Source organism: Protopterus annectens, chromosome 16.part0, assembly GCF_019279795.1.
Source record: "Protopterus annectens isolate FY-2018-M chromosome 16.part0, PAN1.0, whole genome shotgun sequence".
Lineage (NCBI taxonomy): Eukaryota > Metazoa > Chordata > Ceratodontiformes > Protopteridae > Protopterus > Protopterus annectens.
The window spans coordinates 454,548,343-454,561,648 of NC_056750.1; the positions used below are offsets into that span (position 1 = coordinate 454,548,343).

Below are 13,306 nucleotides of genomic sequence, written 5' to 3' on the forward strand. Positions count from 1 at the left end.
CTAGAGTATGGCCCCATGGCCTGTTTTTCTTTAAAACTAGAAACACCTTGGAGTAAAACCTTTTCCTCTCCTCTTCGGATGGAAGTACTACTGGTTCCCGAGCCAGTAGGATACTGAAGAGGGGCAAGGACAATACCAGCAGATCCTCTGGAACTGCAGGCTTCCTCATCAGAGGAGGAAGGTTCTGAATTCTGTTTTGTTGTTTGAAATAATATCAAAGACTCGTATTTGTCCATTTTTTTTTTTTCAGAAATAGGTTAGTCTGCTCTACAAGAAGGTGGGAGGACGCTTTTGTAATTATGACTGGTCAAAGAACCCAGAAAAGTTATTGCCTCAAGTCCACTCTTCTAGAATTACCTTTTTTCTTCACTGCATTTATTTCTCACATACTCTTGTTTATCTTGCTAACCTTGAATTCAGAGATTCAAAATTATGTTCTGCTGATGCAGAAGGGACAGTCCACATCATGACATTTCAAGAGGCCTGCAAATCTGACTGGTCAATCAGATGTTGCTTCTAGCAAATTCACATGGGTCCATCCATATAAAGGTCACCTAGAGATAGGTAACATCACATTATAAAACGGGGAGGGGAGGTTAGAAACTTGGGAAATTTTTAATTGTCAAGTAGCCCTTACACCAGAGGCATCAGTCCTGAGAATTTACTGCAAACCTTTTTTGTTATTAGATCATATATTTAATATACAGCACTGTTAATACAAATTACTTCTGTGCATACAACGTTCACTTTGGAATTTAACATACAAACAAAATATTTACACTGGAATTCAACAACTTAAGATCTAATAAAAAAGACATTACCTTTCTATAGCCAGTTCCTTATTAGATGTCTGCTGTACATAAATAAAAATCTTCTTGTCCACTCCTTGACGAAGTCTAAAACACTGCTTGTCTTTTTCTTTGGGGACAGCACTGAAAACATAGAATGGGCTTATTAAAATTAAATCTAAACTACAAATTAAATGCCTATGCTCATATGTCTTTTTACTCAACTCTAATGTATGTATTTAGTGGCTTGTAACTGAAAAACTTCATTTTTTAGACAAGAAATAAGTAGCAGTTCTGATAAACCAAAACTGCAGTTAGTATTACAAACGTATTATACTTTGGGATCTGTCACTTCACTAAGGAAACTGCATCTTCAAAACCCAACAGCTGTTGAGTATTCTTAAGACCTTCAAAAGACAAGCACTGTCCTTGTTTAAACCAGTTTGGAAAGTACATAAACAATAAATGAAGACAAGTAAATAAAATGCTTGACATATGAAGTGATCTGTGTGGAATACATTAACTGCAAAAAGTAGTTTGTAGTGCACCCAAAAAAACTGAGAATGACAAAGCTCAAGTCAGCAGAGGACAAAAAATAGCAGGCTAGTCGATGAGACTAAAGTAAAAACAGAAAATGAACTACGAAACCTTTCTAAGCAGTTTATACAGAATGGTTGCTTGGTAAGCAAATACAGATGGAATAATAAATATTAATTTACCTAATTTAAGGATTTTTCAAATAGCATGTAAGGTATTCTAAACAAACACCATGTATCAATAAACTGGAACTGTGTAGTACCCCCCACACACACACACACACATGTGCGCACATACTTCCCCTCACCAGATACTGGTGAACTGTTTATAGTCCCCTAAAGCACTTCAAACTGCAACTATAAATTAATCATTGCAAGGCATAAACAGCAGAAGATGCTGCAATAAACCTTAATGGTGGAGTTACCAAATCAAATTACTAAAGCAAAAGTGTAAAGTCTTCAAACATACCCTAACTATTTATTCTCAGACAACAAATTACAGTTACAAAATCTTAGGCAAAGCAGTATGACTCCACAAAGGGAATCAACGTCAGATACTCAAATCAAATTAGATTATACTGAAAACGAACTACACAAATTTTATCCAAAAAAAGCACAAGGAGGAGATGGGATTAGTAATGTTGACTTGACACTTGAGCATGAACTTACAGCACTATTACATTGGACATTTTTATTTATTTATTTTTATTTATTTATTTATTTTTATTTTACTTTGTTGACCGGGCTAGTCCAACTGGATATATTTCCATTTTCAGTAGAGGCCCGGGGAGAAAAGCTCCAGCATAGCACAAAATGAAATATCAAATTGTATAACAATTAAAATAATAAGTATTTAAAATAAAGAAGAAGGTTATTAAATAGTACAATACTAAAAAGGTGAGTATAAAGTCATATCAGTCATATAATCGTATGATATGTAAAGATACACTACAGTCCATTGTAGTTAACTTAAATGCTTGTGGTTATATAAGTTTTACAATGACCAGATTTAGCATACAGAAGGGTATATAGAGTATGATTATTTATCCATAGGCAGTAAGAAGATAAAAACAGGATAGGTAGTAGATTAATCTGGGTTAGTGCAGGGGCATAACCAGAGTGATTTTAGGTGACGTTCGAGTTTTTGCTTAAAGAGCGACAGTGAAGGTAGTAGTGTTAAGTCGGTAGGTAGAAGGTTCCAGTGTTTCCCAGCAGTATTGGAGAATAGGCTGTCGCCTGACAAGTTATTGGATTTACTTATGCTAGCACGTAGTTTGCTAGAAGAGCGTAGGGAATTTAAATTATTATAAGGGGTAATGAGGTTAGCAAGTATTGGAGTATTATTTGGTTGGTAAAATATTTTATGAACAATGGTGAGTTGGGAATAAGTTAGCATGTTAGGGAGTTCAAGCCAGTCTAGCTGCTTTAGATTCAGACAGTGGTGTGTTCGAAATGCATTTCCAGTGGCAAATCTGGCAATATTGTTATAGGAGTTAGACAGTTTGAGAAGATTATTTTTCTTTAGATTAGTATAAATAGGAGAAGCATAGAGAAGACCTGAGACTAAGTGAGAGTGGGCAATAGTGGTTCTAGCTATGGGAGTTAAGAAGGGTTTAATTCGATATAAGGAGCCCATTTTTCTGTTCACTGTTTGAATGGTGTTATTTATATGGTTATCGAAGTTGAGGTTGTTGTCAATTGTAACTCCTAATAGTTTGGTAGTAGGATCGGGAAAGATGAGGGTACCATTGTTAGATTTAATAGAGAAGTTTATGGGAGAGGACCTATTGGTAGGTGTGAAGAGTAGAAGCTTGTTTTTTTTTGGTGTTTAAAAGGAGACAGCGTTTCCGGAACCAGTCTTCTACTGAGTTGAATACTTTTTGAGTTAGAGAGTGAAGATCAGAAGTGTAGTTGGCAGAACATGTAAGTGTGGAATCATCGGCATATTGAATACAGGTAGCTTCAGGGACTGCTATATGAAGGTCGTTGATGAATAGTGAGAAAAGAAGAGGTCCTAAAATGGAGCCCTGGGGAACTCCAAGGGTGATTGGCAGGTGGGATGAAAGTTTGTTTTCCCAAAGAACTGCCTGTTGCCTATTGTTAAGGTAAGACTTGAACCATTGTATAGCTGGGGTATCTACAGCAAGAAGTTCAAGAGTATTTATAAGCAGTGGATGATTAACCATATCAAAAGCCTTTGAAAGGTCGATGAAGAGAGCAGAAGAGAGGATGTTGTTATTACGATTCCTATAAATGGAGTCAGTGAAAGAGAGTAGAGCGGTGGTAGTGCTATGAAATGGCCTAAAGCCATGCTGGCACTTAGCCAGTATGTCATGTTTAGTTAGGCGATCTAGTAGCTGGTGGTGAATGCACTTTTCCATGATTTTAGCTAGAGGTGATAGCAGAGCTACTGGTCTATAATTAGAGTAATTGTAGGATTTACCACCTTTATGTAGGGGGATGATGTGGGAGATTTTCCAGATGTCTGGAATAATTCCTTCATTAATGGTTCTGTTAAGTAGGATGAATATGGGGAAGGCAATAACTTTGGCTGCTTTTTGTAAATATTCAGGAGGTAACTGGTCGGCTGAAGGAGTGCAAGGCTTAAGTTTTAGTAAGATTTTACAGATGAAAGTGGTTGAGATAGGCTGAAATGTAAATGTTGGTAATGATCCAGCTAAGGAAGATGGGATCCTTGTGTTATCAGTGGAAAGCTGGCAAGCTAGGGATTGTATAGTTTCTGTAAAGTAGGTGTTGAAGTTGTTGGCTATTTGATTTGGGGTATTTTGATCAGCATCATGAGGGGCTGGTGTGCTAGAGTGACCAGGGTTGAGGAGCCTGTTAATGTTAGTCCAAAATTTTTGAGGATTGTTCTGGTGTGTTTGTTGTAGTTTACAATAGTAGTTCTTTTTGTCAGAGAGTATAGCTTTTTAGTTATGTTTCTTAGCTGTCTAAAAGTTTGTTGTTCAGGGGAAGTTCTGTTAGTTCTCCATTTAGCCCAAGCTTTGTTTCTAAGTAGAATTTTTTGTCTAGTCTCTTTTGTAAGCCAGGGGGCTGGTTTGGATTTTATTCTAATAGATCGTTTAGGTGCATGCACATCTAGGATTGCAAGAAATTTAGAGTTAAGATATTTGACAGCCTCCTCTAGTGGGAGTATTTTTAGAGGTTTCCAGTCACATGCATTAAGTTCGTTTTGGAATAGTAGAGGGTTAAACGGTTTACCTACTTACTTTTATGTTCTGGTAAAATAATGGAGCAGGTTAAATTGGATAGTCAGAATTAGAAAGTTGATCAGATCTGCGACAAGCTTTGGTCTTATCCATAAAAAATGAGTTGACAATGCACATCCAAACTGAGCAAAACCTTCTCACTAGCAGATTGCAGAAAAGAGAAAGAAGTGGGCAAATGAAGAGACACCCTGCCCTTATGGAAAACTAAAAAAAGGGGAACAGCAATAAGGGCCTCAAGCTCAGACAACCATCTGGCAGAAGGGCCAACAAAAGTACAGTCTTCCAAGAACAATGCTGCAAGGAAGTTGAAGGTGCAGACTCAAAAGGAGCTGGAAACAATTTCTCCAAAAGAAAATTAAGGTTCCAGGAAGAAGGGACAGGCTTTCTGGGAGGTCTAATATGAAGGATACCTTTAAGAAATTGCTTAGCCTCAAATCTAGACGCTAAAGGGGGTGCTAGAGGCAGACAAGCAGAAATAACTGACAAGTGGGCCTTAAAAGAAGAATATGCCAACTAAGAGAGAACCAAAGGAACATCCATAGAAAGTGGATCCAGGTTACGAGAACAGAAAACCTCTTCTATTTGGATAAGTAGGATTTCCTAGAAGTGGGTTTCAAGGCCTTCTGCAGGACCCTAAGAACGTCATGAGAAAAAAGATGTCTATATAGAATCAAAATCCTATCACCCACAGTATCAGATGAACAGTGGACAGGTGGGGATGGATGAGAGAGCACTTGTGTGAGCAGGTCCAACCTGTGAGCTAACTTGTGAGGACTGCCCTTAGCTAAATGCAAAAGTGGAGGGAAGCAATGCTCTGTGGGCCAAAAGGGAGTTGCCGGTAAGAATTTGGGAGTATCCTGTTTCATCTTGAACAGGACGTTCAGAATGAGAGAAAGGGGAAGGAAGGCATACAGAAACAACCCCTTCCAGGAAAACGAGAGGGTGTCCACCTTCCAGACTAGAGGACATAGGGGCTCTGGCACAAATGCAGGATCCAGACTTTTCCAATGCTGGCATCCTTGCCTCCTCCCAAGGTTTGTTCAGATGGGAGGCAAATTGATCTACTTGAGGAGTACCCCACTGGTAGACAATATCCCAAAACACATCCCTGTGAAGTATCCAGTCATGGGATTGTGATATGGACCTGCTCAGAGATCTGCCACAATGCTCTGAACTGAGGGAATGTAAACTCTATGAAGAGTCATTTGATACTGGATGGCTAGCTTCCAAACGAAGAGCTAACCTACAGAAGAAATAAGATATCGCTCCCCCTTGCTTGTTGATGTACCACGTAACTGTGGTATTGTCTGTCAGTACCTTGAGGGGCCCTGGAATGAAGAGGATGAAATGCTTGAAGAGCCAACAGAAGAGCTCTCATCTCTGACACTGATGTGTTCTTTCTTTTGTTGAAGCAACCAGAGGCGCTGCACTTTTAGGGAGATGAAGGAAGCCCCCCATCCCATGTCTGAAGTGTCTGTGAACAGCTCCTGAGAGGGGCATGGAGGTTGAAAAGGAAGCCCTGGAATGAATAACAACTGCTGAATCCACCCAAGAATTTCCAGCTTGAGGTATGGAAGGACTATGAAATCTAGAGGATGAGTGTGTGGAAGCCAAACTGACTTCAGAAACCACTGAAGCTTCCTAATGTGGAGTTTGGCAAGAAGGAGCACAGGAATGGTGGAAGTCATGAGACCCAGCACTCTTAGAAATTCCTTGGCTGTAACTGAAGCCAGAGGAGGAAGAAGGGACTGAAAGAAGACTACAAGATTTAAGACCTTGGGAGGAGGCAAGGATGCCAGCACTGGAAATGTCTGGATCCTGCATCTCAGAAACATGATACTGTGAAGGAGTCCAGAATTACTTTTGGAAATCTATAGGGAACTCCAGGCTTTGCAGGAGAGAAACAGCAAAATGAAGATGATGCAGTGCAATCTCTGGAGAGGATGGTTGAAAAAGTAGGTCATCTAAGTAGGAAAGACCTGTAACCCCCTTAGCCCGCAAAGCACAATCACAGGAGCTAAGCATTTGGTGAGTACCTTTGGGGCAGTAGAAAGGCCAAACAGCAAAGCAGAGAACGTACAGTTTTGTACCTACCATAAATGTAGATGTTCGAGTGTTCACACTGCTGCAGTCATCACACTTGGGTTATGTGCCGTCAGGTGGTCCCCGCAGTCGGGTTATCTGCCGTCAGGTGGTCCCGCAGTCGGCCTGAGTTCCAAAGTCTTGGTCCGGCGTTAGTTGCGGTCGCTTCTTCCCTGACGTCAGTGCAACAGGGGTATAAGAGAGGCAGCCAACGCCATTTTCTTCAGTTTTTCTTGCCCCAGATGTCAGGTGACCCAAAATAGGAAGGCAATACATAATCCTAAGTAAATTACATAAGTAGAAAACAATAGCTACAGCTGTAAGCAAATACATAACATAGAAATACATCATAGAGATTGTATAACAAGGGAGATATAGATAAAACCCAGGTAAGAAGAGGGGATGGTGGGAGGGTAACCTGGACTGCAGCAGTGTGAACACTCGAACATCTACATTTATGGTAGGTACAAAACTGTACTATGTTCATGTTACACTGCTGCAGTCATCACACTTGGGTTGAATCCCAAAGCTAAGGCTGGGCGGTTGGTACTAAGCAGGGTTTGGAGAAGCTAGTAGGCCCTGCAAAACTGCAGTGGCAAAGCCAGCTTTGTTTTTTGAGTATACAGGTAAGTGGTAGTGGTTGGTGAAGGTGTGCACTGAACTCCAAGTTGCAGCCTCCAAAATATCCTTGGTTGGTACCCCTCTGAGGAAGGCTGCTGATGTTGCTGTAGCCCTGGTGGAATGAGGCCTAATGTTACCAGGTACAAGTTTCCCATGGTGTGTGTAGCAGAAACGGATACAATGTCCTATCCATTTTGAAATGGTCTGTTTTCAGATGGGCTTTCCTTGAGATCCTGCAGCATAGGATACAAAGAGCTGATCAGATTTTCTGAAAGCCTTTGTTTTATCCAAGTAGAAACATAATTGCCTGTGAATGTCCAAAGAGTGCAGGAGCCTTTCCCCTTTATTCTGGGGGTTTGGATAAAAGGTGGGTAAATGAATGGTTTGGTTTAGAGCCACACTGGATACTTTGGCATAAAGGAAGGGTTAGTTCGTGAAGAGACCGTCTTGATGAAAAATGATGAAAGGCTCCACTGCCATTAGGGCCTGTAGCTCTGAGACTCTTTGTGCTGAAGTTACTGCTAGCAGCAGGGCAGTTTTCCATGATAAAAATTGTAAATCGGCTGAAAAAGCTGGTTCGAAGGGCGGTAGTGTAAGTTTTTCCAAAACAAAATTGAGGTCCCAAGTTGGTGTTGGTGCTCTCCGGGGCGGTCTTATATTCTTAGCCCCTCTCAGGTACTGTCTTAGTAATGGATGTGAAAAAATAGGAGGATCCGTGTTGTAATGAGCTGAAATAGCTGAAGCGTGGATCTTTATAGATGAAAAGGAAAGGCCTTTGTGCAACATCTCAGTTAAACATTGCAGAATCTGAGGAATATTTGGGACAAGAGGATTTTGGCCTTTAGCCTGGTTCCAGGTGCAGAATCTTTTCCATTTGTCTGAGTAGGTTTCCCTGGTGCTGGGTCTCCTGGCCTCCAGAATGACATCCATAACAGCTGTAGAGAGAAGTGTTGACTGGTTGTTTAGATAATCTGCCATGCAGCCAGATTTAAAGTCTTGAGCTGGCTGTGTAGAATCTGATTGTTTTGCTGAGTCAGCAGGTGAGGAATTTGAGGTAAAATCCATGGTGGGCCTTGAGCCATGTTCCTTAATATTGGATACCACTGTTGGCGTGGCCAGTCTGGAGCAATGAGTATCATTTGTGGCCTCTCTAATCTGGCTTTTAGCAGCACCTTTGCCAGAAGAGGAAGTGGAGGAAAGGCATACACTGTTAGTGTTTTCCAACTGAATGAGAGGGCGTCCACTTTCCAAGCTAGTTTGTGGTATGTCCTTGTGCAAAACTTTCGTATTTGGTAGTTTTGGGGGGAAGCAAACAGATCTATGTGGATCTAGTTTCCACTTGTGAAGATTCATGATATTTCTGCTTAGTTCGTCTGCCAATGTATTTTTCTTTCCTGGCAGGAATTGTGCTTGTAGTTGAACTTGGTAGGTCAGTGCTGTGTTCCACAAGATCATTGCTTGCCTGCATAGGGGGTAGGAATGTGTGCCCCCTTGTTTATGTACCACATCACTGTGGTGTTGTCCGTCTTTATTAGAAGTTGTCCAGGATGTAGGAGGTCCTTGAAAGCTGTTAGGGCATTTTGTACAGCTAGCATCTCTTTTTGACTGATGTGGAGATGCATTTGATCTGCAGACCATTTGCCCAGAATACACTGTCCTGCCATGTGTGCTCCCCAGGCGTAATCCGATGCATCTGTTGTTATTGTTTGCCTGGCTGTGGGTAAGGTGAAAGACTGACCCTTGTTGAGGTGACATGCCTGAGCCCACCATAGAAACTCCTGTTGAAGGCAGGGAATGAGTGGTATTATTGTTTCCAAGCTGTGGCTGTGTTGAGTCCATACGCTTTTCAGGTACCATTGTAATTTCCTCATATGCAATTTGGCATATGGTATTAGTAGTATGCAAGATGCCATGAATCCCAAGGCCTGCAGATTTTTTCTTGCAGGAAGTTGGGTCTTTGTTGCCATCATTTTGAAGTATTGTGTCAGTTGTCCTTGCTTGTCTGGTGTGAGATAAGCCATCTGGGCCGTTGTATTTAAGATGGCACCCAGGAATATTATGTCTTGTGAGGGCACTAGTTTTGACTTCTTTTCATTTACTGTGCACCCTAGACAACTTGGAAGGTTTTTTTTTTTTTTTTTACAAACGCCAGATGTTTTAAAAGAATGTCCTTGCTTTCTGCTTGAATACGGCAGTCGTCCAGGTATGGATATATTTGAATTCCTCTTTGTCTGCAGTATGCAATTACTGGTGCCAGGCATTTTGTGAAGACCCTGGGCGCAGTAGATAAGCCAAAGGGCAGTGCAGAGAATTGGTAATGAGTTGCACCTGCTATAAATCGAAGGTATCTTCTGCAATTTTGTCCGATAGGGACATGCAGGTATGCCTCCTTGAGGTCCAACGTTACTAGCCAAGCCTTCTTGCCCAGCATGGGAAGAAGTTGCTGTAGTGTGAGCATCTTGAATTTGGGTACTTCCAGATATGTGTTTAGAATTGAAAGACCCAGAATGGGTCTCCAGGCATTGTCCTTTCGGGGAACCAGAAAGAGTCTTGAGTAAATTCCTTGTCCTTGGCTCCTGTGTAGGAACCTGTTGAATGGCGCTCATGTCCACGAGTGCTGTAATTTGTCTTTGAGCCTCTGTCCATTGATTTGGTGGGAAGTTTGGCATTCCTTTTATCCTTGGTAAAGTGTGAAAGTGGAACCTGTATCCTTGAGATACAACATTTAGGACCCATTTGTCTTTTGTGATGATGTGCCAATTGACTGCAAAAAGTGCAAGTTTTCCTCTCAAGGGAGCTGCCAAGAGTGATTTGCTTGGCAGTCTGAGGGGTAAGTCATCGTGATTGTCTTCTGATAGTTTGAGACCTGTCTTCTCCTTTCTGGGTTGTGGCACCCCATTGTCGTGGCTTGTAAGAGCCCTGTGGCAGACCTCTGCCCCTTGGTCGTCTGTATTTGCCCCTCTGTGGTCTGTCAGAAGTTGGAAAGGACCAGTTTTTGTTGGCCAATTTCTGCTGAAACGAGGGGGTTGAACCTGTAAAAAATCCTTGACCGTCTGCATAGATTTTGCCTTATCCTCTATTTTCTTTAAAACCTTTTCTGCTTTCACACCAAATATAACATCCTGCTGTAAAGGTGCATCCAATAACTTTGCTTTAACATGATCAGGTAAAGTTTGTTCTTTTAACCAAGCATGCCTACGAATGACAGGCACTGTTACAGCTGCTCTACAAGAAGCTTCCAATGAAACAAAGCCACATTGCAAAGTATGTTTTCCCACTTGTTCTGCTGCATGCAGCAAATCTTGCATTAACTTGTAATCAGGCTGCTCTGTATGTGTCCTCATTTTTTGTTTTAATTGAGACATCAAATATTGTTGATATTTCAGCATGTGAAACTGGCAATTTAAGGCCCTCATAGCTAGAGTAGCTGAGGTATATACTTTCTTTCCCCATCTGTCTAGTGCTCTAGAATCCCTTTCAGAGGGTACAGGATTTTTAGCAATAGAGGCCTTAACCCCTTTGGGACCCTGGGAAATGGTTTCTGGGTCAGCCACAGGGCTTTTATATAGGAATTTATGTGAGTCAGGGACTCTGTAGTATCTGTCTGGTTTGGCTGGTGCAGGAGGTAATGAATCTGGGTTAAGGCTAGATTCTGAATAAACATCATCCACAATGTCTAACACAGGTGGAATAGCAAGGGGTCTGTGCTGGGGTAGTAAGAGGAACTCTCGGAGCCTTTTCTTAGAATCAGAGTAATCCTGGCCTTCCCAGTGGAAATGTTCCCTCATGGTATGTAAAGTTTCCCCAAAAGAGTAGTCTTCTGCAGGAGATGTTGAAGGAATAGACTCTTCCGCATCACAGTCTTCATAAGGGGGGAAAAGAGTATTCCTGTTCCTCAGACGAATCTGAGGAAATGGAGACCTGGTCAGAGGAAGCGAAGTCCTACTCCTGTCTAGGCCTTGTGTCAGGAGGGGGATGGGAACCCCTGATTAGGGTAATTAAATCTTCAGGCATCTTAAGCATCCGTTTCTTAGGCATGGGGCCTTGTACTGGAGACTGCTGTACAGGCTTCCTTACTTTTAAAGGAGTTTTCAGCTTTGCATATGACTTAAGTGTAGTCGGTCTGAAGACACCTTCAGCAACCGACGACCTTCCAACTGCACCGGAATCCCCTTCAGCCATGGAGTTGGAAGGGCCTAAAGATAAAGGCTCTGGTGGCCCAGCAATCTCCGCTTGGGAGTCGGATGCAGCCTGGGGTTCTAAATCAGCGGTCATAAGGGGCTGCGTAGGCGCCTCACTGAAAACCGGAGAACCGGCGACCGGCCTAGCAGAGGCCTCGGTGTCTGGTTTGGGTCTCGGATGCCTATCCTTATCTTTGCACTTTTTATACATCCCGGTCGTCGGTTGCTCCAACAGCAAGGTATAATTAAGTTTTCTACCAAAATAATGTCGGGCGAAATCAAACCGACATTTAATAGTTTGTTTATTAAACCTAGCACAAAACAGACAACCTGTGACGTTGTGGTCTGGGCCTAGGCAAGGGATACAATAAGAATGAAAATCCTTATGAGGTATTTGCTTCCCACAAGAAATGCAATTATTAACTTTTTCTGACATCGGTCTGAGGCAAGAAAAGGTTCCCCAATGGGGTACTTCGCTTTATTGAAGACTTCAGTCTGAAATTCGATTTGAAAATCTAAGGAGTCTGTCGACCGGCACTTGCAAACTGCTTCTGCTTCAGGCACCGCGCGGCAAGAAAGACTGAAGAAAATGTCGTTGGCTGCCTCTTTTATACCCGTCGCACTGATGTCAGGGAAGAAGCGACCGCAACCAACGCTGGACCAAGACTTTGGAACTCAGGCCAACTGTGGGACCCCCTGATGGCAGATAACCCGACTGCGGGACCGCCTGATGACAGATAACCCAAGTGTGATGACTGCAGCAGTGTAACACAATGAACATCTGAAAATGCCAAAAAGCAACAGAGAAACATAAAAGCTTCTTGAAAAGGGAATGAATAGGGATATGAAGATGAACATCCTCTGGGTCCAGAGAAACTAGAAAAGCCTAAGGAAGCAGTAAAGTCTGAAGGGACAACATCCAAAAGGAAGTGACCTTCAGAAAGGTGTTTAGGTGAAACAGATCCAGTCCCTGAAGCACCTGTAGAAAAAAGGCTAATTGCTCCTGAGGGAGCTAAAGAATGACCATGAAAGGGGGAAGAGATTTCCAGACCATGTAATACCCTTGACACATGACGGAAAGAACCCGGGAATCATGAGTAATCTTTGCAACCAAACATGAAGAGAGAGAGAAAGATGAAGAGAAACAGGAATGTGGCTGAGAAGTACAGGATAGTCAGACAGCACCTGGTTTGTCAGGAAAGAGAGACTTCTGAGCTACAGGAGGCTGGATAGCTTTAGCAGCAGGAGCCCTTCTACCACCCCTTCTTACCTTCTGGGGGAGGGCAAGACTGCCTATGAACAAAGGCCAACTTATTAGGGTAATTCCTTTGGAATTTAGATACAGAAGAAACAAAGACATGTTTTAAATCTTGTCAAGTCTTACCCTTTTCCTGTAGGGAAATCATCAGCAGCACCAAACAAATGCTTGTTATCCAAAGGAGCAGCCATCAACTTAACCTTAATATTATAAGGCAAAGGATGAAGCTGAAGCCATGAGCAATATCTCCAACACAGAGCAAAAAGCAGCAGCCCTAGAAGAAGCATCTGCTGCATCACTGCTGCATTTAATAGAGTGGCCATCCAACTGAGAAGTTCCTAACAAAGAGAGTACAAGTCTTCTCCTCAGAGTCAGGAAGGTCAGAAATAACCTAACAATCCTGAGACAGAAGAGCCAAAATATATCTTTTCACATGGGTTTGATAACTAACAGCACTAAAAGCAAGAATAACTTTGGTATAAACCTTCTAACCCAGGCTTTCCATAGTTCCTCTGTCTTTATCAGAAGGGATCAACTTTGTAGAAGCCAGTAACTCAGATGGCTTGTCAGATGCCACAGACACTACAGAAGGGTCAGCAGATGGGCACTT

General features: G+C 42.1%; 1 protein-coding gene across 2 annotated transcripts in view; it reads right to left on the reverse strand.

The window, feature by feature from the left end:
- Positions 1-13,306, reverse strand: part of RABGAP1 (RAB GTPase activating protein 1) — a 4,144,188-nt gene that overhangs the window by 3,273,763 nt on the left and 857,119 nt on the right. For both annotated transcript variants that reach the window (XM_044058459.1, XM_044058460.1), the window contains one exon: positions 822-932. In XM_044058459.1, the coding sequence (XP_043914394.1) occupies positions 822-932 (111 nt within the window). The remainder of the gene's footprint in view (positions 1-821; positions 933-13,306) is intronic.